The 24300-nt window shown below is 35.8% G+C and overlaps 3 protein-coding genes across 3 annotated transcripts; 1 reads left to right on the top strand and 2 right to left on the bottom strand.

Annotated features, from left to right (window-relative positions):
• Positions 1 to 659: 659 nt before the first annotated feature.
• On the bottom strand, positions 660 to 4930 carry LOC108969752 (structural maintenance of chromosomes protein 5). The gene is made up of 16 exons (XM_018934668.1): positions 4833 to 4930; positions 4219 to 4770; positions 3917 to 4163; positions 3742 to 3840; positions 3393 to 3686; positions 3168 to 3269; positions 2909 to 3117; positions 2638 to 2801; positions 2439 to 2565; positions 2157 to 2362; positions 1879 to 2096; positions 1608 to 1808; positions 1298 to 1522; positions 1078 to 1235; positions 895 to 1012; positions 660 to 826 (listed from the first exon to the last, which is right to left on the bottom strand). Exons 1-16 carry the CDS (start codon positions 4928 to 4930, stop codon positions 728 to 730), a joined length of 3117 nt encoding a protein of 1038 aa, XP_018790213.1. The 3' UTR covers positions 660 to 727.
• Positions 4931 to 5173: 243 nt separating this feature from the next.
• On the top strand, positions 5174 to 6677 carry LOC108970215 (queuine tRNA-ribosyltransferase catalytic subunit). Its single transcript, XM_018935489.1, has 2 exons — positions 5174 to 5439; positions 5495 to 6677. The coding sequence occupies exons 1-2, from the start codon at positions 5308 to 5310 to the stop codon at positions 6578 to 6580; spliced, it is 1218 nt and encodes a 405-aa protein (XP_018791034.1). The 5' UTR covers positions 5174 to 5307; the 3' UTR covers positions 6581 to 6677.
• A 13-nt stretch (positions 6678 to 6690) lies between these two features.
• Positions 6691 to 10477, bottom strand: LOC108970209 (replication factor C subunit 1). The gene is made up of 8 exons (XM_018935478.1): positions 10350 to 10477; positions 9596 to 10277; positions 9420 to 9532; positions 8695 to 9356; positions 7929 to 8631; positions 7715 to 7866; positions 6931 to 7594; positions 6691 to 6867 (listed from the first exon to the last, which is right to left on the bottom strand). Exons 1-8 carry the CDS (start codon positions 10356 to 10358, stop codon positions 6745 to 6747), a joined length of 3108 nt encoding a protein of 1035 aa, XP_018791023.1. The 5' UTR covers positions 10359 to 10477; the 3' UTR covers positions 6691 to 6744.
• Between the last annotated feature and the right edge of the window lie 13823 nt (positions 10478 to 24300).

The raw sequence follows: 24300 nt of genomic DNA, 5'->3' as shown, positions 1-24300 counted from the left end.
AATGTAAGTAGTGGTTGTGAACTTTGACAAATGTAAACAAAAAGGTCAATACCACAAAAAAAGGGTTAATTGACCCCATAAAATGTAAACAAAAGGGTCAATGACAGAAATGTAAACAAGGGTTGTGCTCTCGGCTAAATGTAAAGAATGGTTGTGAACTTTGCAAAATGTAAACAAAAAGGACAATGACCTCATAAAATGTAAACAAAAGGACATTGACCTCAAATGTAAACAGGGGGGTCACTGACCCCATAAAATATAAGCAAAAAGGTTAATGACCCCAAATGTAAACAAAGGGGTCATTGACCACATAAAATGTAAAGATAAATGTCTACGTGTAAACAATGGTTGTGGACTTTGCTAAATGTAAACAAACAGGTCAATAACCTTGGCAATATGTAAACAACGGGGTCAATGACCTTGCCAAAATGTAAACAACGGGGTCATTGACTCCATAAAATGCTAACAAAACAGTCAATCCTTCAATTGTTAACAAAGATTGTTGGACTTGGTTAAATGTAGGAAAATATATCAAAATAAAGATTCTGTCTTACCCTTTCTATCATAAGAGAAATTCCCCTGTGAAAGGTGATTGACCTCTAAAACTAACATCAACAAAAAGTAGATTTAGGCAATAACGATTTTCTTTTTTGAATCATATATTTGTTTTTAAGAATTAACAATACTAAATAATGAGTATAAAAAAATATTAATAAAATCGAATACATTATATTTGGAATGCAAAGGTGTTTTTAGATTCTACCATTTTGCTATTGAATACTATGTGCACCGACATGCGTTCGTTATACATCAGGTTCGGCAAAAGCTGAAACAAATTCGAACATTAGGCATATAGAGAGCAAGCACTCACAGAAAAAACACAAATGTACATACCTTTGGGGTAACGAAAAAATATTGTGCACGTCCAACTTGCGTTGTTTCCTTCACAAGCATTTCAAATATCTTTCGCTCATTGTTAGCGTCCATGCCTTGATTGATTTCATCCACACAGCTGTAATGATAATAAAAACCGGTAAATAGTTGCAAGCATTTTCATAAAGGCAGCAGCAGTTTTACCGGAAAGGAACGTGTGTAATGTGCTGAAGTGAAAGAGTGTAGGTCGCAATCGCAACTGCGCGCTCGCCGCCAGACTGAGTGTGCCGATCTAGCGCCTGCAATTGCGCGTTACTACGATACTGTACCATGATTTGTATGCCGTACGTATCGTAATCGTGCTGAAAAACGAAATTATTAGGGAAAGAGCTTAAAAATTCAATGTGAATGTTTATGTATGTACCTCATCGCGCCTGAGCAGCTGCACTTCACCCACGTAATTCATAGAAGTCATAAAATCACTGAAATGTTTATTAAGCGTCACCACAATGTTTTCGATTTCGGGATACCAACGCTCATGCAGTGTATTTATCTGCGCAGCCAGGCCGTGGCGATTATGTTCGGCATTCTGCATTTCATTCTTAAGTCTTTCAATATCAGCACATTTCTGCCTGAATTCAGCCGCGATCTAATTGTAAAAGAAAATATTTATATATATATACATATACTTATATTCACATAAATGAAGTAAACTATAATGTCGGAGTATGTACATTCTGATCCACATCTCCCATGCACTCTAAACGTGCTTTATATTCATTTATGGCTTCCTTCAATTCGTCCATAGTATCTGGCAGCAGATTGAAGAGCTCGAGTGATTTGCAGTCTTTTTTAGCTTTTCTAGCCTCTGCAACTTTTGTTTCCAATTGCTGTTGAGTCTTCTCTAATGCTCGTGTTACGGTTTCGACCATGCGCTAATCAAAAAACGTAAATGAAATTACAGTCTTACATAACAAACCATAGTTATAAGAACATGCAAATTACCATCGCCTGAACCTGATTATCTTTGGCTTCCTTTATGTTGTTAATCAACTCTTCATTTTCTTGCTTAAATATGCGTTCTTTCACAACGGCGACTTTTTTATCAACCAAAATCTGTTGCAACTTTTTTAAAATCTGAATTTTTTCATTTTGTAACTGCATGATTTGCTGTAAACAATTTTTCACTTTCTGTGTGAATTCTTGCTCCAATTCGGGTAAGCCTACAATACATAAACAATATATTTTTTTATTTTGTTATTGAATTAAGGGCGTTCACGCACTGATGACGTTGTTTTTCAGTTGTTTCACTTTGTCATTTTGTCGCCGACACTGCTCCTCTAATTTGGGTCTCTCCTCCAGTTTGCTCTTGATTGTCCGAATTTTGGCCAGTATATCTTCGCGTTTAATCTTTATTTCTTCGATTTTCGCTTCCAAAGCCGTACGTTTGTTCTTCAGCACATCGCTGCCACGTATTAATTCACGTAAGCTACATATTTTGGAAAATTTGTCTATATATATAATTCTTGCTAATAGTATATTATATCAAATTTTGAACTGCTTACCGTGCCTCATTTTGTAAAATTTCATTTGTATTTTTACTGGTCAATAGGTTTCTTCCGCTAATTTGCCTTTGCATAATGGATTTTTCACCGGAATAGCGAGAAACTCTGACAGCATAACTTTGATTACCTAATATACAAAATTAATAGCAATTATTAAGAATATATATTAAATTTGTAATATTTGTTTGAGGTATTTTACCGCCAAAGAAGATATTTATGTTGTCTGGAATGTCATCAGTTCTATTATTAACATCAGCTGTGCCAATTGGTATCGTATGTATTCTATTTAGACTGCATAAGTAGTTAATTATTGCTGGTGGGCCTTCAATCAAGTCAATTAAATATGCAGTAAACCCGCAAAATCTATTTAAGTAAAATTAGAAGAAATAAAAGTAAAATAATTAAAAAAAGAAAAATTAAATTTAACAAAAATTAATCAAGTACGCATTTGTTTCGTCATTTAATCGCACCTTATGCTCTCGATTGGTATATCAGGGCGATAGTTTCTTCTATTAGAAGCTGGCGCATGCCCAACATTAATATGAAGTTTCTGTTTGACGCATAACTCACTTACAAGCAATGAAACGTCATCTTTGTCCTCGCAAGTGAAAGCAAGTAGATCTCTTATGCTGATTACGTTTTCGAAATATTTGGCATGCTCGGGATCTAGCACGCTTAACTAAAAAAAACTCATTTAAATTTTATTTATAATATATACTGCTTGTTTACCTCTAAAATCATTGGTTTGTAAACAGTGCCTCTAAACAAGTGCTGATGATCGGTTAACCATTGCACTGCTCGATAAACATCTGGAAATTTTGCTTGTAATAACTGCGAAAATAAGAATTTTTCTCTTAATTTCCTCTTAGGTTTCTAATAGTTAAAATGTTTTAAAGTTTGTTGGAATTTAAAATGCTATGTAAACAAATAAAATACGAGTGTGGCGCTTTTTACCTCTAACTTCTGGGCATGTACGTCATTTGCTCGCTCTAATCGTCTCTTTATAGAACCAATTTCGGGTCCATATTTCTCGTCTAATTCGCTGTTAATTTCCAAACGCATTTTCATATGTTGTCCTAATTCTTCTTTCATATTATGTAATTGTTGGGCTAGTGCATTCAATTCAGCTTTCCAGTCTTTTTCAGCATTATTTTCATTTGCTTTAGTTAAATCTTGCAGAAGCAAACTCAACATTTTAGTTTCTTCTTGCAAGTCTTTATCGTAATCTGCCTTATCGCGTTTCTTTTTCTATAAGAGCAAAATATTATTTTACGTTAAAGTAAAAGTTATGAAGTCAACAAACCAAATAGATTGTTCGTGCCTGCTCTATGCGATCTTTTAAATTTTTTATACTTTCCTCGACGTTCTGTTTTTTTGACGCAATTGTTTCCTCTTCTTGTTTCTTTAATTTAAAATATTATTTTATTTATTTATGCAATGCAATTTGTTTATTTATTTAATTTTTTTGCTAAAGTTACCTTTTGAGCTACGACTCTAGCAAGTTGCTGTGAAGTTTTCGCTATATCGCTTTGACGCCGCATAATAGCGTCGTATACCTTATTTTCTTCTTCAAGTTTCTGTTTAGCTAATGATAAATCGTTAACTTGTTGCTTCTTTTGTTCTTCTAAACCACGTGCATCTAGATGCAATTTTTTGGCCTCGCAAACATCCAATTTATTTTGGTACTCTTGTTGTTCATTGTAACGGTCCAAACGTTGCTCAAGTCTGTAAAATTGCAGCTAGAGTTTGGTAAATATTTACTTTTCTTATGCGTACTTACGTATTGCAGTGCACTTGTAATTGCTCTAATTCCTCTTTCTTCTTTTTAACGCCATCTCCTTCAGTCAACTGGCTTTGCCGCAATTTTTTTAATTCGTCAAAAGTATTAATCGTTTCTTGGCTACAAACCGAATTGACGGTATTTATGAAAATTGTTTGTGGATCCATTTTGGCAAAGTCTTGCACTCTATCTTGCGGCAGAAATTGACACAAATTGCCAATTTGAATTTTAAATTCCATTATTTCCGACAAGTATTTTTTCTCCCCCACAACACTTTCCCCAATCTTATATGTTGATTTGCCATTGCGTGGAAAGCTTCTTTCGAAAATCCCAGACTTAGCTGATGTATCACGGTAGATCTCAACTTTAATAACGGCTTCATCGCGCCCATTTTTCACGTAATCACCAATAGAACTTGAACGTGATAGTAATTCAGGTTTACCACCTAAGCCAAGCACTATAGCCGCCACAAGCGTTGATTTTCCAGTGCCATTTGGTCCTATAATTACATTCAGGTATTCTGTTGGATAAAATGTACACTCCCCGTAAGTACTAAAAGTGGAAAAGTTTTAAAATCTTATTTGCAGTCATTACAACAAAGGGAGAATAGTTACACAAAATTTTTGCAGTAAACACTTTTTATTTTTCCTCTTAAGCCAGCATTTGATACAATTTCAGCGCATGGAATGGGTCGATGAAGTTTCCTCGACATATTGATGACGAATAGCGATTAAAAGTATAAATCAAATTGAAGTTAGTAATTGCGCCTTCTAAAATAAAACTAAAGTAATTATAAACAAAACTTATGCCGACTTAGAAACGTTGCCATATTTTTAGTATAATTTGAAAATCCAATTCGGTAGAAAATTATAGCATGCAATTTTATAGTAAGCGTTCATTGATATTAAGACTTGTTAATGGACTGGCAACGCTTTACCAGGTGCCGGTTGGGAAATGTCAACATAAATATACATATAACAGAGAACGTATAATAATCTCTGCATATAATAGGAACACTTGTGATTTTAGTGGATATAAATCAGTTAATTATTTAAAATATTTATATTTGACTGGAATTATATAGCTAATATGACAACTAAGGTACCACCTTTAACGTACAAAATAATTGCTGAATGTTCTGTGACGAAGGCCCGAGTCGGCTTAATGACACTTCGTCATGGTGAAGTCAATACACCGGTTTTCATGCCAGTAGGCACACAAGTAAGCTACGATATTTAACGTTTTAATTTAATAATACCATATATACTATATTTAGGGTACTTTGAAAGGTCTACTGCCGGATCAGCTAATTGAACTTAACTGTCAAATACTGCTAGGCAACACATACCATTTAGGCATGCGCCCTGGCATTGAAACACTACAAAAAGCTGGTGGCCTACACAAATTTATGAGTTGGCCCCGTGGTATTCTAACAGATTCGGGTGGCTTTCAGATGGTTTCTTTGTTAAAGTTGGCGCAAATTGATGAGAACGGTGTAAACTTCTGCTCTCCATTTGACAATAGTGAATGTATGTTGACACCTGAACATTCAATTCAAATTCAAAATACTATTGGCGCCGACATCATGATGCAGTTGGATGATGTTGTCAAGACTACTACTGTTGGTCCGCGTGTTGAAGAGGCAATGCATCGTACTATACGTTGGCTGGATCGTTGTATAAATGCACATGCTCGTGATGACGATCAAAGTTTATTCCCTATTGTACAGGGTGCATTGGATCCTGAATTGCGCAAAATATGCGCAGACGCATTGATACAGCGAAAAGTGCGCGGTTACGCTGTGGGTGGTCTGAGCGGTGGCGAAAGTAAACATGAGTTTTGGCGTACAGTACATGTGTGCACCGATCTGCTGCCAAAGGATAAGCCACGATATTTAATGGGTGTAGGTTTCGCTGCTGATTTGGTTGTTTGTGTGGCGCTTGGAATCGATATGTTTGATTGTGTTTTCCCAACACGAACAGCTCGTTTTGGTTGCGCGCTGGTTAATAGTGGTCAAATGAATTTAAAAAATAAAAAATACGAAAACGACATGCGCCCCATTGATGATGAATGCGAGTGTAGCACATGCAGCAGATATACACGTTCGTATTTGCATCACATTGCCGCGATGGAACCAGTATCATGTAGTTTGCTAAGTATCCACAATGTAGCATATCAATTGAGGCTAATGCGGAATATGAGAGAAGCTATACAACGTGACCGATTCCCCCAGTTCATATGCGATTTTATGGCAACACATTTCGAAGGTGAGTCGGTGCCATTGTGGATTAGAGAAGCTCTACAAGCGGTCAATGTCGATTTGCCGCCTGATGTCCTTAAAGTGAAAGAAGCAGTTGCATAATATTGTCTTTCAATGTATGACAAATTATTTAATATAAAAAAAATTATGTATATATGTATTTATTATATAAACAGGCAAAAATACATACATAAAAGTGGAAATATATAATATTCGTAGTTAACAACGCATAGTAAACTAAACTAATTGAAAAAAAACCATGCCGCTTATTTCTTTGCCTTTGAAGTTGATGCTTTGCCTGTAGATTTCTTACTGGCCGCACTGCTTCCGGCAGTTTTAGCCTTAGATCCAGCCTTAGCTTTCGACGATGTGGCTGTACTCTTTTTTGCCTACAACATTAATTAATTTGTTCATATGAATTCAATAATTTATTGATATTTTGAATATTTCACCTTAATCAAACCATCATTCTCTATTTTGTCCTCCTCCTCATCTGATACTGGCGCATCTCCACCATCTTCCCTTTCCATGCCATACATCTCGGTTTCCTCGGTTGCTTCTGATTTCTTCTTCTTTACACCTGCATGCACTGAATAGGAATATGCAAGTACTTCTTTATTGTAAGTGCGCGTCAAAGCGGCCTTCACACGACCATCTACATCATCCAATAGACTCTTTTTGCCTGGCCAAGTCGTTAGTTCGACTAGCGAGTCAATATCTTCACGCAGCAGATGATATTCTTTTAGTATTTCCAGTGACTGCTCTACTCCTTCCATTCCCAACTCTTGCAGTGGACGCACGATTTTCGCCAGCAGAAAAGGTGCATAGTCCAGACGTATGGACTGACGTGAAGCAGATGTTCGCAAACGTGTGTGATCATGAATCTCTTGCGCTAGACGACTACGTTTGTTCGAACGCGAATACTTGCCTAGCCAACCAGGAAAATTTATTTGCCCTGTAAAGTGACCACTCATGTACTCTCCTGGTAGTACGGAACTGAAGATGGCCTGCGTTGGGAGTAGAGACCAAGCGGAATTGGAACGTATGCGTTTGTCCACTAAATCACCCAAACTTAGCGCATCTGCTGTGCTGGCTACCTTAGATGGAATATCTGATCTAAAAACGAAATAACCACACTTTAGGGTATAATTGTTGTTGGCATTAATTTTTTGTCTGTGCTACTATTTGTTTAGTATGGCACTAAAATCATGCAAATCATATTTTTACTTCACTTACTTGGAACCAGTGGGTGAAACTTGTAAGTAATTTTGTTGTACAAATAGTGGTCCCATACTGTAGTCTTGAAAGAACAAGTCACATTTGTCATTCAATGTCATATGCTTGTGTTCATCAGCAGAGAATACTTTACGCACCACCTCCCAAGGACCCTGTAATTAACTGTTTAATGCACACCTTCTACAACAAAGCTTATTTACAAATTTTAAAATACCATTTTCAAGTCTTTCTCTGCGGTTTTATTCGTTTCTTTAGCGCTAGTCGGCAGCTTTAGATATTTACCAGCACTTAATAGCGAAATGTGATTTATCGTCTGACGTATATCATTATTAGTCGCTTCAATTATTTCATCCACCTTATCGCTGTCGATTTTAAATCCTTCTTTACAGCAAATGCTTAAAATACGTCCCTTGATCTGTTGTGTACGTGGTTTATTGAAACGCAAGTCGTAGCAATAGTTAACGAGTGAACGCATTTTCTGATGATTACGATCATTACACATGCATATAATTGGCACTGAGGATTCTTTGATTAGAGCAATTAATTCCTGTATGCCACCTCGATCTTCATTACCAGCCATTCCATCAACTTCATCCATTAAAAGTACGTGCTTCTTTGTGACCGATTTGCCTTGTCCATGAAAATATCCATAAAGTGATTTATTGGACAAAAGCTCTGCTACTTCTTCCTTAAGAAGTCGCTTGCTACGAGTATCCGATGCATTGAACTCTACTGTGTCGAATCCCAATTCTTTACAAACCAGCGTAGCTGTGGTGGTCTTACCAATACCCGGCGGTCCTGATAATAATGCCGCTTTATAAAAGCTACCATCATCGTTTTTAGCCCAAGGATTTGGCTTTTGTAGTTTCTTTTTGCCATCATGGTTGATGTACCACTTGGAGAGCCAATTTGTTAGTCTATGTGAGTAAAGTTTTTCTTTTAATTATTTAATGGAGTACCTATGAGTGAAGCATACTTACTTCGAAACATTACTTGTTGGTCCGAATTGGCCGACAATTTCCTTGACACTTGTCGGCTTATATTTGTCGACCCAGGGAAGCATTGTATCATCAATTTCTTTTTTCGTTTCGACATTATCTTCGCTTGCAGCATTATTCACTGCATCAGCTTCGATTTTCTCCGTTTTTACTACAATTTTGTCCTTATTAGAGGACTTCTCTTTAACTTCTTTTTTTGTAGAATGAATTTTCATTTTTTCATCACCCTTCTTCTTCTCTTCCTTAGAACTTTCGTGTTTTGCTTTTTCAACATGTTGTTTAGTTTCTTTTTCTTCTTTTACTGTTTTCTTTTCCTTCTTAGGACTTGTGTGCTTTATTTTTTCTACATCTTGTTCGGTTTGTTTCTTTTCTTTCACAGACTGCTTTGATAGGTCTCCGGATTTTTCGCGTATAAGATCTAATAGTCCATCCTCACTGATGACATTTACACCGAATTCTTCGGCCTGTACTAATTTTTTGGGTCCCGCTTCCTCTCCAACAATTAAATAGTTCAACCTTTTACCCACGGTTGTCATCACTTTACCACCCAACTCCTTAATTATTGATGCTGCCTCGTCGCGCTCAAGTGATTCTAATACTCCGGTTACTAAAAATGTTAGACCAGCTAAGCAATTTGGTTTGCCCTTAAAAAATAATTAAAACATACATTTTAATATCTATACTCAAAAGCTAATGAGGAGTAATACCTTAGGAACTTCTTTAGATCCAGGATTAATAACACTAGCTCTATTTTTATATTTTTGATATAGTATGGCTGACATGCGTTTTCGTTCATGGCGTTCTTCGTCCGAGAGCACACCTATAATTACACACATACATATGTTGATAATCACTACAAAAATTATATATGTATACAACTTACTGCTTTCCAAATCTTCACGACGCTGCTTTTTAACCTTGGGCGTGCTTTTTTCCTTTTTGGTGTCGGTTTTAGGTGTTAATATCTTCTCTTTTTCTATTTTATCAGCAAGAGAATGTTCTTTTTGTTTCACTAACTTTTGTGTGGGTGTATCTATTGATTTTTCCAACTTAGTTGGTGTTTGTTTATCTTTATGAGGACTCTTTCGTGGCGTTTTTGACTTTGAACGTCGCACTTCCCGCTTTTCACCTAATTTATCATTTTCTGCACGTATACTCTGATCTAGGTCTACTTCCATAAGGCTCTTATCGATTTCATCATCTTCAAATTCCTTCACTACTATTTTTGGTGGAGGTGGTTTCTTTGCCTCTATACGCAAGGTTTCACCGCCGAAAAGTGCAGTAGGATCGACTGGTTTAAGCTTCTTTGCAGGCGAACTTTTCAACTTGGACAATGACGGCTTCTTATTATTCTGTGTGTGTTTAGCATCTGGTGACTTATCTGTTCGCTTTTTCTTTGCCGGAGTCTTCCCCTTAGCCATAGGAATTTCTGGTATTTCATCTTCGTCGCTAGATATAACTCGAGCAGTGCGCTTCTTGCGTTTTTTATTCTGTAAATCATCTTCGTCATTCAACGGTTCAACTTTCTTTTGCGAGGCTGCGCTTTTATAAAACGATCTTATATCCTACAACCAAACAAAATAATTAAACAATTGTAAGGAATATTTTAATTCCACATTCTAATAAAAAAAACGTACTCGCTGCATTTTAATCTGTGTAATAGCGTGTTATGAAATTTTTGTCACTCTAATAAGTAAATGGCAAATTTGCAAAACTTAACACCGGTAATTTCGGCGCAAAAGCGTTTTCAAAATGACACACAGCTGATTTAAGAGTATAGTTGCCGTATTTGAAATATGTTGCAAAAGGCACTGGAAGCTTAACTTTAAATACTATTATTTTTATTACATAAATAATATATGAATGCATAAATTTGTTTCTGTATATTGAAATTATTTCAACAAAACGTAACCAGACAAAGAAATTAATCGCGATAGTGCTTGAAAACAATTTAAAAGTCTATTTGCAATAATTAGCTTAGACACACACTTTTGATATATTTGAGACACTGCTTTATTAACAAGGAAGCCGGTAAACAGATAAAGTAGTTTTCCACTTAGTGAATGCTATAACCGGGAAATTTGACGTTTTCTGCTAAAAAAATAAGAGTGACGAGAAATATCAATTCCTTCGAATTACAGTTGTCTTTATCTTATAATATATTAAAATAAACATTTACATGCAACATTAGTGTAAAACTAAAATAAAATCTTTACAGATTATGTGATGTAAAAATTGTTAAAGTATTCAAAGTTTAATCTGAAACAGTCGACAATTTTATACGAACCAACATTTGAAGTTCACCAAAGAGCGTGAACGCAACTTCCACACTTCGTCATTATTTTGTCACAGCCAGAGCCATAATCTTGCTCCCTGAGAGCGAAGCAGGTGAGCACTGTAGTTACAATTATCATGAACTATGCCGTCAACGTGTTTGGATTTCAGACTGTAAATTGGTAATAATGGCAATGCGCAGCGACAAAACTAGACGCTAGCAGAAAGAAATGCTGGCGGATTGGAAATTTAATGCGGAGAGCTCTTAAATGATTATGAAAGCATACTTATTGACATTACAAATTAAGGTATTTCCAAAGCATGCTTATTTTAAATATACGATATATTCATCGATACTTTTAGTAATACTATCATTCCTTTGTTCGAGTTAAGGCTGCTCCCACTAAAGCAGCAACATCTTATGTTGTAGTTTGGCCTCTAGCGAAATAGAGCACAATGACTTCTTTTGACTATTATTGCCTAACTTTTATAAATCAGTTCTTGTTGTTGTTGTTTTCACTAGTATAGCTAACTCCTTTCAAGATATTTTCTTGCAAATTCCAAGTTTTACCGCAGAATTCATGCTCATATGTATATGTAAATATTGTACATATGTATTGACGATCATTAGTCCGTAGCAATTTGATTTCCCAAAAATAATAGTATATTCTCTAAATTCACCATTTTTACCAGTTTTTATGAAGAGTTCGACTTAATCAATCAATCCATCACAAAATAACAAACACATATAAATTGGTTTTCGGAGCACTGTCGATTTATCGAATAACGAATGTACAAACAGATGTTAGGCTGTGAAATAAACCGGGCTAACAAATTCATTTTTACATACATACGTACACATAGTACATATACATGTATATATATGTATATTGCATATGTGGGCAATTTGAAGCGCAAATTCAGAAAATTAAAAATCTAAGAAAAAATTAAAATTTTGAAATTAATGAAGAACGTAACAAATTCGGTGTGATTGCCGCTTTGTGCGCCTTTCAACATAATGCCGAATTTTACGCCTTGTAGGGGGTTACTGCTTTTCATCATCGTACATGGGCGGGCGAGGAGGCGGTATGTATTGATAGGCGCTTTTTGATAGCCTAATGATATGTAGCATGAGATTAGCTACGCTGTCACGTAGACACGTCAAAGTTGCATCGATTACGCATCAGACTTGGTGGCACCAGTTGGTGGATTTGAAATTAATGCTTTTGAAATTGTGCTACGATATGCTTTCAAAATACTACATTACACTTTAATATTATAGTAAAAACATTTGTATGTATGTATTTATATTTGTAATGCATGTAATCAGTTTCCATAATCGGTTGCAGTCGTTGTTCAGTTGTTTTTTAAAGTTGTTGTGATATTATGGCTAAATATGACTTATATGCATATTTGAAGTATTTTTCTAGTACTCGTAACTCACGTCCATCATAAGCATAGTGAGACTATCAATCAGTTTCTTGAGCTTGAAGTCCCAGCGTGCGTTTTTTCTTAAAACTTTAAATGACACATTATCACGACAAAAAAAGTAAAATCTTTGAAAGTTTTTCTGACGTAAATTTTTTTTTTTCAAAACCTTTTAAGCCGTTCGAAACCGCTTTAAAACATTTTCAACTTTTCATTGTTGTGTCAATCAGTCAACTTCTTCGATGAGAATTTGCAGCTAGTTCTAACCGATTAGAATGCTTTATGAAATTGCATTTAGACCAATTTTAATAAAGCAATGCATTCATTATGCTATACCTCGACCTCTTCACGCAAATGCAGTAGTGATATCCCTCCGCCTCCGCAAGTTACTGGCGTTCTATCAACGAACACTTTTTTGTTTGGTCATATTTGGTGTGAAAAGGTCAATTTGTAAAGACTTTAAAACATTTTAAGATTTAATTAAATTGTAAAAAACTTCAATCCATCACAACGAACTAATTTGACACTTAATAAATGGCGGAAACTGTTTTCGTCGGTACCATAAATAAGTATTATACATACATATGTATATCGATTGTAAACATGATTAGATTAACCCTACAAAATTTAAAGAAGACCAGATAGTCTGTGCTGGGAAACAGACCTGGTGACGTGCCTTACCGCATTTTATACTTAACTGGACTATGTCAAAAGTTGAACATTGCCTTTTTGGTGTTTATTTGGCTATCTGATTCAGTTCAACATAAGTACTGCCTAGGCCGGTGCCTGCTTTACTTATGTAGAGCCAGTTACCAACCAGCTTCCCGTGAGATCATCTCATCATCTCTAGAGTCACCGAAGCAGTCGCCAGGCTTATATAGCAACCTGTGATAAGTTTAGGGTAATTAGAGTGTGTGTTGGATTAAACGAAGTAGCTTCATAGGTGGTCGTGTCCTATGACATCGCAATGTTAATGTAACTATATATTTTTCATATGTTTAAAACAGTTCTTCACTAGTGTTGGTTACAACGTAACGTGTTTTGTCCCAGTACACGATGTGGTTCTGCTTTTTGGAGGGAACCGTATATAAATGAACAAACAGAAACAAATATAAACAGACCGACCTTAACATTAGGTATATTATAAAGGGGTGAATATGTTAAGGAAAACCACAACGAAGGGGTTGACATGAAACTAATGCAAATATACATGCATCTGTGTATGTATTTTGAAGCTAAGCGAATGCTACAAATTCACTTGTCATTCCATCAACATTTATTGACATAATTGACCAGACCACGCGGTTTAAAGTGAATTTATGAGATTTATTCTTCCAGTGAAATGAAGGAGTAGGATAACCGTAAGTAAATAAATTGGAGAGAAAGTTTTATCATTATTATGTTGTTAAAATTCTATTGAAAATTAAGTATATTCTTACTGAAAACTGAGGACACAAAATTTAATAAATTTGCCACCGACTTAAAAAATTGAGTTTTGAGATAAGCATTAAGGCAAAGGCCCTTACTGACGTATTTTACACTATTTAATGAGAAAAAGAAACAAAATAGTTTTTTTTTTTTATATTTTCGAACCCATCCACTCCATACGTCGTTTTCCATAATTTTCACGAGCTTCAATTTCAGGCATCAAATAGTCGGTTATTTCGGCGCGATAATGATCGCCATTGAAGGTTACGTTCACACCCGTGTCATTTTTGAAAAAATATGGACCGATGATTCCACTGGCCCACAAACCACACCAAATTGTTTTTTTTTTTTTGGAGAAAATGACAGCTTTTGAATCTTTTCAGGGGTTTCTTCGTCCCAAATCCTGCAATTTCGCTTGCTTATATACTCATAGAGCCAGAAATGGGCCTCATCGCTGAGCATAATTTGTCTCGAAAACTTCGGATCTTTTTCAAGAGCGCACAGAGCAAAGCGATGTCGCTTGGGAAGGTAGCGCAGCTTATGTTAATGCACAGGCTGTATTTTGTACGCTGCCAATTTAAGGTCTCGACGTGAAATGCGCCATACTTGTGTACGAGTTGTTGCGAACAGCTCTAAATCGACTCTCCACGGTCTTCATGTACACTCCCAGCTACGGCTGCTATGTTTTCTTCACTTCGTGCTGGACATGGTCGGTCAAATATTATCCAACAAGGCATGCTGGGGCGCAAGATGAGTGATGGTTTTGCGAATGGTACGCTCAGTAGACCGACTATGTTGACCATAAGTTGAACGAAGCGACCAAAAAACATTCTTTACAGAATAAACTTTGTTCCGGCGCAAGTCTTTCCTTCATAAAATGCCAAACAATACTGAATACCTCTACTTTTCCAAATTAGATATAACTTAAGACTTGCGAATTTTATACACGTTCATATTTGGATACATGTATCTTTAATTTTGCATGCATCATTCTCCCCATGAAGCTACTCATTTGTCGGAACCACTGATATCACTCCACTGTAGGATTTAGCTGCCGGCCTCTCAAAATCAAGTGCTTATATTGGAAAACTGTGGTGTTGTTGTTTGTGTTTTTTGCCCAAGGCAACCCTACAATCGCCGAATATATCGTATTGACAAAAATCGGATATAGCTGCGCTATAAACTGATCGTATACAAGTTCAAGAACAAATAATATATGTCTTTACAAAAGTTGTAATATTTTTCACAATTCAATGAAATTATTCGAATTCAGAACTCGGCGGCAGTTAACCCAGTTCTCGTATCCCTAAGAGGCAGTATTAGTAATTTCAAAACAGTCGTAGTATTTATGCGGGAATAAGTTTTACTATTAATTATGATTTCATTAATCATTGTGCTCCTAGCAATGTTGTAAATATTGCTATGATTATGTTAATTAAAATAACTGTTATGCTTATCATGAATAGCCTATACGATTTCCAACTGGTTTCCGCCAAAGATTAGCATAATATTTAGACATAATATTTTTGTATTTTGGTAAACATTTTCAAATATCAAAGGGAATACTTGATGGATTACTGCACGAGTGTACTGCTGTGCAAAATGTACAAATTTACTCATATTTACATATATTAAAATGCTTGGTGTGTAGTAAGTATGCTGACTGCAGCACGCAAATGCTAATCAGGTGTTTGACGCAAATGTGACATTTTGATAAATGCGCGGAGTGAATGAAAGTCGCATCTAATTAATCAAGATTAACTTTGCTCACAAAACACATGGACACAAGTGAAACGCACATACATATTTACCGATCTACAGATTTGGGCAAATGCCAACATGTGCATATGTTTGTATGGACTTTTGGTGGTTTAATCATTTCGGTCAAAAAGGCGCTAATTGCATGCGGATTTATAAAACACACTTTCAAATTCACACAAATGCACTCACAATCATTAAGCACTTACTTATGCTTTGAAAATGTCGTTGATTTTAATGCGGCACCCTGTGTGCCGACATCACACTAACCGGGTGGCAAGTTCACGACGAGTTGGGGGTGACTGCTGCCAACGCAAATATTTGCTAATGAATAAATTCCAGTTGATTTCAATCTGATTAATCGCCGAAAGTAATCAGCTGTGTATTAAAGCACATGAGTATGTACATATTGCACGTGTGTATGTATGTAGTGTATACAGAGGGAGGCCAGGAACCCTGAGGTGCCGGCAATTTAGTGCGCATTTCTGTCATTATGATGACTGAAGCAAGTGGTTGACTCCACTACTGTAAATTTATTACATATATGTATATATGTATATGCATATACAAAACCATGGAGTTATACTATATATATATATATATAAATTTTTGATACGATGCTTATATAAATAACTGCTAATATTATTCATGAGCTAAAACGTTTAACATTTTATTTTGTTTTATTTGTTTTAAATCATTCAAAGACATTATAATCACCAAAAACCGCTGCAAATATTCATTGCTTTATATACAAATATACTTACATACATATTTACAAATTTACATAGCATGTGCAGCATTAACATACTATGTAAATACCCAAATGCTATTAAATGCTAATGTAATAAATCCACTAAATGCGATTCTATCGCTTCTCGCTTATATTCACGCTCGGAGCAGAGGATTTTCTTCACTTTGCGTTTGCATAATTTAAATCCGGCATTACACGGTGTCTTAGGCAAATAAACAAGTAGTCGTGTGCCACATGCAACACAGCCACCGGCCGCGTAAAAGTCATTGCTGAAGTCATGCAAGAAAGGCAATAAACGCCCATTTAAGCAGCATCACTGTTTTTTTTTTAATTTTCGCGGGGGGTGTGACACTGTAAGACTTCGGACGCTTCTAGATTATTGTGGGAAGTTTGGCATATGTTCAATCGGCCAGACAGTTCGGCTATAAGCTTTGTCACCCTTGTTACTTGGTTTCAATATCAAAAGTTTAAATCATTTATGTTAATGTGGTGTGTAATTTATGAAATGAAATCGCATTTCAAGGTTGTTAGTTGGACATGATTTTTGAGATTCAATAAGGATTTTGCTATAAGGGTTAAAGGCCACCCTTTTAATAAGTTTGTGGCGTGCAAGTGAAACATTAGCTTTAAATCTTTCTTATGATTGTAGATAGATTGTTTGAAGTTTTGTTAAGTGTATATTTTGATGTTCAACATCTTTATTTACGAAAATAGTTTCATAAAAAATATATTATAAATATATTATTAATATCAATTTCATAAAATGGAAATAACGACAAACACGAGTAGTTTAGAGTAATCCGTTCATTTAAGAAAATAAATGAACATTAAAATTTGTTTTTCATATTTATTAAGAGATTTTATATGACATCTTCTTTAGATATAGGACTCTTCTTCGGTAGTACGAGGAACAAAAACTATCGTATTTGCATTTCCCCGATTTTCAAGTGTTTTGTTGCATTAGGTTGGTCCCTTACTTATGCTGATAAGGTTAGCCATTTTGAATGTATAGTTCATTTTTGGCAGCTGTTTTGCTTAGTCGTGTTTTTTCGTCTTGGGTTTTGCTTTGGTATGAAGGTGAGAAGGTTTTGCTAACCATATTTTTAGATAGCAGAAACTTCGTTCATCATAAGCGAGCAATCCGTCAGAAACACACGAAATTGTGGAAGAGCCAAAATTGACTTTTGCACCATGTATTCCGCAGATTTGGCCCCAGTAACTTTTTTGGCCTATGGAACGACGACCCCACACTACGATTGAGCAAATAAAACTGAGTCGTAGGAGGAGCTAAATTACAAGTAATTACTTTTAACAGCTTTAAGGATTTATTTTCTCATTTAAACTTTTTTTCTACCAATTTGAACACCAAGGATATTCTTTTTATACCAGTTTTGTATATCATCTAAAAACGGTTGAAAATAGTAATAGGCTGAGTTCGAGAGAAAGGCAAGTCAGTACTTTTTTGACACTGATCTGTAAACGAACCATGTTTGCTCAACTTAACTGCGATCGAATTTTCCTGAAATAGTTTTACATCAGTTGAAGTCGGTATTTTTTGAGCTTCTATAAAATTGTCTTAAACCTGGTACTTTTGATACTCTTCACTTTTGAAAATTCCCGCAAAATGTATTCTGAGAATGTTCAAAGATAATGTAGTGATGTTGGAACCAAACGTGCTTTCACTTTTTTAGGCTGAAATGTTCTTTCAAAATGGTTTTTACTGACCCTTCCGATATTCCATAGACAGCAGTAAGATCTCTGACTGTTAATCGCCGATTCTCAAGCCTCAATTCCTTTATTTTATTGGCATGTTGATCATCACTGTTTTATTTTGTTTCGCAAGCGATTTCTTGCCAAATACGCATTTCACAATTTTTTATTTGCACTTTGCGCCAAAGTCAAAAGAGCTACAGTATTTAAATGTGCGAATCTATATACATACATATATTATAATACTATTTACAAAACCTACATATGTATGTATGTACAGTTACAATGTAATAAGTTGCATTAATGCCGCAGAGCCAACAACTTAATCGACATTTTACGAGTGATACGCACAAATTGAAAAGCTAAAATGTGGCAGCCATTTTTGTTTTAATTTAAACACAAAGTCTCCACCTCAATCCCGACAAATGGTCATAAATAATCGCCAGAAGATACCACACACAAACATACATGCATACATGCACATACCAACACACATCCACAAAAAGTATGGTGTTCTTTAACATGGCGACAGCAATGACGACGAAACAGGCGAAGTAAAGACGAGCACCAGTGTGTGCCTGTCTCGTTACAAATTTAACATTTTAATGGCAACTGTAAAGCGTTCGTACTTGTGGACACCTCGCCGAACATCACGACAGACAATTGATGTGTGTCCCAGCTCGCGAGTGTAACATAAAAACACAAGAGCTACTCATGCTGTTGCAGCGCTGTTGGCAACTGCTGTCAATAAGGCTTGAGACAATGTTGCTTTCGCTGTTGTTATTGCTGTTGGCTGCTGCTTGAGTTCGCGCAAACAAAAAATGGAGATTAACAGCAGAAGTCAAAGCAGCGAATGAGTCGGCTGAAGCTTTAATTTTGCCAACTTAACGATGCCACGCAGTATTGGCGCAACATACGGTAAATATTAGACAGCCAATGCAGGAGTATTTTATGTCCGGCCGGACGAACTTCATCTGTATTGGTGGTAGAGGGATTGGCTGTATGCCGCAAATAATGTGCGTGTACGTGTGTGTGTGCTACAAGGCGTTGAATGACGAACAATGATTTCTTGCTTTAACCAATATAACAAGTGTTCATACGAAGGAGTGTATGTGCATCCATACTTTGTTTGTGTATATGTAGGTTTGTATGTGTTAGTTAACCAGGTTTAACAAGCTTGCATTGTCTTGGCACATTTTGCAGTCCACTTTGCCTCCACCTCCCAAGTTTTATATGTAAATACATATGTATGTCTATATAAAATTATGTACGCATGTAGGCATGTGTGTTGGTGAAGGCGGGCGTAGTTTTACCATGGCTTTTGCTGTGAGCAATAAAGTTAACTCGTATTCGTTGCTATAGTTGGGACATTGCGGAGGATGTTAGCATTGCGTACATAAATAAAAACACAGACGACAGTATTGGCAAGGCTAGCAGCAATCACGCACATACACGTACGCACATGAGAATAAACCATTCATATAGCAACAAACGTGCGTCGTCGCAGCGATTTGGTAAACTTGAATTGTCGCCTCCGACTGCAGTCCGTCTGCTGCGCTCTGCATACCTACGTACGCACAGAATGTGGAGCATTAAGACAGCTAAAGGAAGCTGCAGTCCAATATTTGGCACCCGCTGAGACGCAGTTCTCTGACAATTTGAACCTGTGTGTTTGGCTTGCGTTTGTTTCATGGCATTCTTCTTGTAATTCCACCATTGCATTGAATCTGGCTTTGTTTTTGTTTTCAGTGACTGGTCTATGGTCAGTTTGTCGATTGCATAGCAGCAATTTTGTGTTTAATTTCGCTACTCTTTGGTGCTTTGCTCTCGTTACTGTGGCGGCTTCTGCATTTATTCCTTGTAATTGTGATTACATTCGAAAGTCAGCAACATTTGCTCAGTTGAGTCAAGCGTTGATGGACGGCGTGCTTCAAGCATTCCGCATTACTGTATTACTTCTACTTAATTAAACTCCAAGTGCTTCTGATTCTGTCGCAATTATGCGGTGTCTTAAAGTTTCGTTTGCTTTGTTGTTTTGGTTAAGTCAAGAAATTGCTTTTCAATATGTATAATATATGCCAATATTATTATTATAGTTTTTTATTATTATATTATTATTATATTTTATTTAGCTCACGTTTAAGTAAAAGAGAATGAGATGAGAAAGGAAATGAGGGCAGTTTATTCCGAGATCGGAGTTCTTATGAGGATCCGGTGTTTTGGAGTAAGTTATCGAGAATAATGTAATGAATCGAGAAGGCCGCATTCTATAACCTTCCCGGTTCGCGATTTTCTCTCTACGGCTCTGATAACTATTACAGTCACTTCGAATACTTTTGATTTAAATCAATGTCCGATTTTAGAAGTATTTTAATGTAAAGTGAAAAATGTATTACTTCTCCTTTCTCGGCATATTTTTACGATAGGTTCGTTTCTTTCCGTATCAGATCAAGTAACCATTTCGAATGGTGTTCAATCGATCGAACGCTCCACTCTGAAATATCGGTTTTTTTCCTTAGAACTTACTTTATGAATTAGTATGAATTCTGTCGATATTAGAGCAGGCAGCACCGCTTCTTCTTCTACTTTGGTCACGTGGCTCAAAGATCTTGTAAAGACAAGTTCTCTCAAATGCTCCGAGTTCATTACCATCTCGGGTCAGCATCGTTAATGTTTCTGCTAGGAATCATCTAATACTGCAATAATGAGAGACTTGTAGGGTTCTCAGTTGCCTTCCGATCCTCTGTTGGTAAGAGTTGCTCCGCACTTGATCTTCACGATTAGATTATTGGCGGAATTTATGCTGGTTCAGAGGTATTCTAATCAAATTGTTCTTTTTTAGTGGATCCACTGACTAAAAATAAAAATTAACTTTTACGGAAATTTGTATTTTTTTTTTCAATATATACTTAGGTGTGGTACCTAATTTTGATTTAATATACTACATTATTTTTTATTATTACAAATAATGTGGAGTCAATATCGAAATTACACCCATCACCTGTAGTTAGTCCTTTACGACCAATAAAATGCTAAATATGATGAACTTATGCTTCATATCCACTCAGCTAAGGAAAGTGTTCCACACCGATCGACTTCATTATCAGTTTAATTGTTTACATAAATTGGGAAAAAGGGACTACGGACCGGGCTATAACAATAAAAGCGCATGTTTGACAAGCCACAAAAATTCAGATGCGCAACAAACTCACACACATACATATATGTATATTGTCTCAACCATGGCTTATTTTCGATATAAAACAAAGACTTGCGCCATGTAGAACGATAAAAATCTTTAAAATGTTAATGATCACCACTGCTCAAATCAATATCGAAGAAGGGTAAAATTAAAAAAAGGTTAACTGAAGATAAAACGATTAAGAGTGTACTTAAGAACAAGCATTGGGTCGTGCAGCTAACATATGCATATGCATACAAACATATGTATTGCAGTTAACAGATGGACAACAGAAGAAGCGCGACTAAACGGCCAATTGAGCGCTAAGTTGGCTGAAAATGAAAAGAAATGAAGAAAAAACACCATAAAATGACATGCGACAGAGGCGTTTGCTTTCGACTAACTGGCGAGCCGAACAGCAATCAAGTTGAGTAGAATAAAAAATATTATTGTACCGCCATTTAACACTGCGCTGTGGACAAACACAGTTTCTGATTACCAGTCGCGAGGATCGAGAGGCAGCAAGTTCGCTTTCAATGCCGCGCGGCGCTTACACTCATCTAAATACGCAGATAGTAACACACAAACGCTTGTACGCATGTTGTAACATTAATTGCCGCGACAGAGAATTGAACTGTCTACCTGACAAAGTGATACCAAATGCTTTGATTGCTGCAGATCGGCAGATCGGTGCCGGAATGGGCTTGAAGATAGAAATCAAGATCGCGATCGGCATGCAGGCGGATCAGATGGAAGTTCAGAGGAGGGTAATAAAATTTGTATTGAATGGTCGCGCTGATGTGCGGCAATGATCAACAATATATTAATATGGCTGATTAAAAAAACCTGTACAATTATATTCTATGTTATAATAGTGTGGTTGACAATTATTGGAAATGTTATGAAGAGAATGTGAAAATCTGAAATGCGATGTAATGAGAGCAATGACAGTTGGCTAAAGTAAGAACAACAACAGCTTAAAGTTGGAATTTCGGAAAAAACTGAAATGGTCTCATTTAAAATATTGTATTTTTGTTGGATTCTTCGTATAATTCTTAATCAGATAACAGGAAAAAACCAGTCTTTCATATTTAGATAAAATTAGATAGATCATATAACGGTTGATCCAAGTAGATGCACTTATTCAAAAACCTTTTTCTGACAGATTTCGCGTGAGTCGTGTGAAGCTGTCACGTTATTTTTATTCAGTACTGTTTGGTATTTCATCATGGAATGACCTACATCTGAACAACGTTTACATATCATTAGACTTTATTACGAGAATTCTCTTTCTGTATAGAATCTGTTTCGCGCGCTTCACCAACTTATAGTTAACACAATTGGCCTTTTGATCGTACAATTTGCAACTCAATCACCCATTTTGAAACCCAGCACTTATTATTGGATAATATTCGACCAAATAGATCACATCCAGAACGCAATGAAGATAATATAGCAGCCGATTCGGCGCCGTTCGCAGTAACTCGGACTGACGTATAGAACGATTTGGCGCATTTCACGTCGAGATCTTAAATTATAAGCTCCCTTCCCAAGCGACAACGCTTCGCTTTATGGGCTCTTAAAAAGTTCCAAGAAGATCCGACGTTTTCGAGCCCAATTTTGTTCAGCGATGACTCAATGGGTATGTAAAGATTAAAATTTCCGCATTTTGAAAAAAGTGCAACATGAAGAGATTCCACTCCATCCAGTAAAAATAACTATTTGATGTGGTTTGTGGGCTGGTGGAATCGGCGGTACATATTTCTTCAAAAATGATACCGGTTAGAACGCTGCATACTTCGGTGAGCTACATACTTCGGTGAGCAGATAATTTTACGTTTTGGGAAGATCGAGTGGTCATATCGTTAGACTTTATCCTGTGGGGATATGTAAAATCTAAAGCCTATGCGAATAATCCCGCTTTGATTCAGGTCTTAGAGAAAACATCACGCGTGTCATTCGCCAGTTATCAGTCAAAAAGCCTGAACGAGTCATCGAAAATTGTATTCAACATTTGGAGCATCTGAGACGTAGCTACGGCCAGCATTCGAATGAGACAATATTCAAAAAATAATTGCCAAACCATGTCCTTTCGAATGATAATAAACATTCCCCATTAAACTAGTTTTTTCTTTAAAAAAGTATGGAAACTCGAAATGAATCATCCTTTACATTCAGTAATAGGTTTAAATGCATCACTGAGTAATTGGTATAATTGTAGAATATAGTATATTGCGAACGACTAGACTATTTCTGCTCCAAACATGCGTTTTGGAGGTAACGATAAGTCATATGCATTAAGTTGTATAGACAATAAGAAATCTGCATGTTTTATTTCTCAAAAATTTATTAGGATGAAAGAAAATAAACATAATTTTAGGGAAGAGTGAAGACATAAGGCCTTGTTTTCATAATATCTTATCATAATAATAAAATATAGCGCCATATTTCTCTCATATACAAATATTAAATAAATTTATTCTAGTACTTTATTAAAACACACAAACAAAAATTACAATAAAATATCCAAACCACTCTTCTCAAAAATATTTCACTTTATCATCACCAGCTGTTCAGATATTTTGCAATTATTTACTTTTTCTATGAATTGCCGCTGTTGGAAAATTTCTCAAATAATTGCTGAAAATCATTAATAGCCTTTTACCACAAATTAATTGCAATTTATAATGCTTTCACTGCTGCTGAAACTAAAACAATTTGTAAACTTAATGATTTGGCAAGCAATAAAATGTATTTATTTTTTTTTGCTTATTGCTCAATTAAATCTCGCATTATTATTATTTATTTGTTTTTATTTTCATGCATTATAATTTTTATATAGCATTCAAAATATTTCTTCACTTATTAGCAGTCGATGAAAAGGCTAATGAAAGGCAATGAAGCTTTGTGTTGAGAAGGCAATGTGTAAATGGAAAATTAAATTTATTTATTATTGTTTTCTTTATTTTTAAATAACATGTGTATTTAGGTACATGATATATAGGCTGTGCTAGCAACAATAACAATAATTTCGTTTTTCGTATATTATAAACTTTTA

This window comes from Bactrocera latifrons, unplaced genomic scaffold, assembly GCF_001853355.1.
Source record: "Bactrocera latifrons isolate USDA-ARS-PBARC rearing strain unplaced genomic scaffold, ASM185335v1 scaffold_106, whole genome shotgun sequence".
NCBI classification, from domain to species: Eukaryota; Metazoa; Arthropoda; class Insecta; order Diptera; family Tephritidae; genus Bactrocera; species Bactrocera latifrons.
This window is presented reverse-complemented; position numbering and strand designations above follow the sequence as displayed.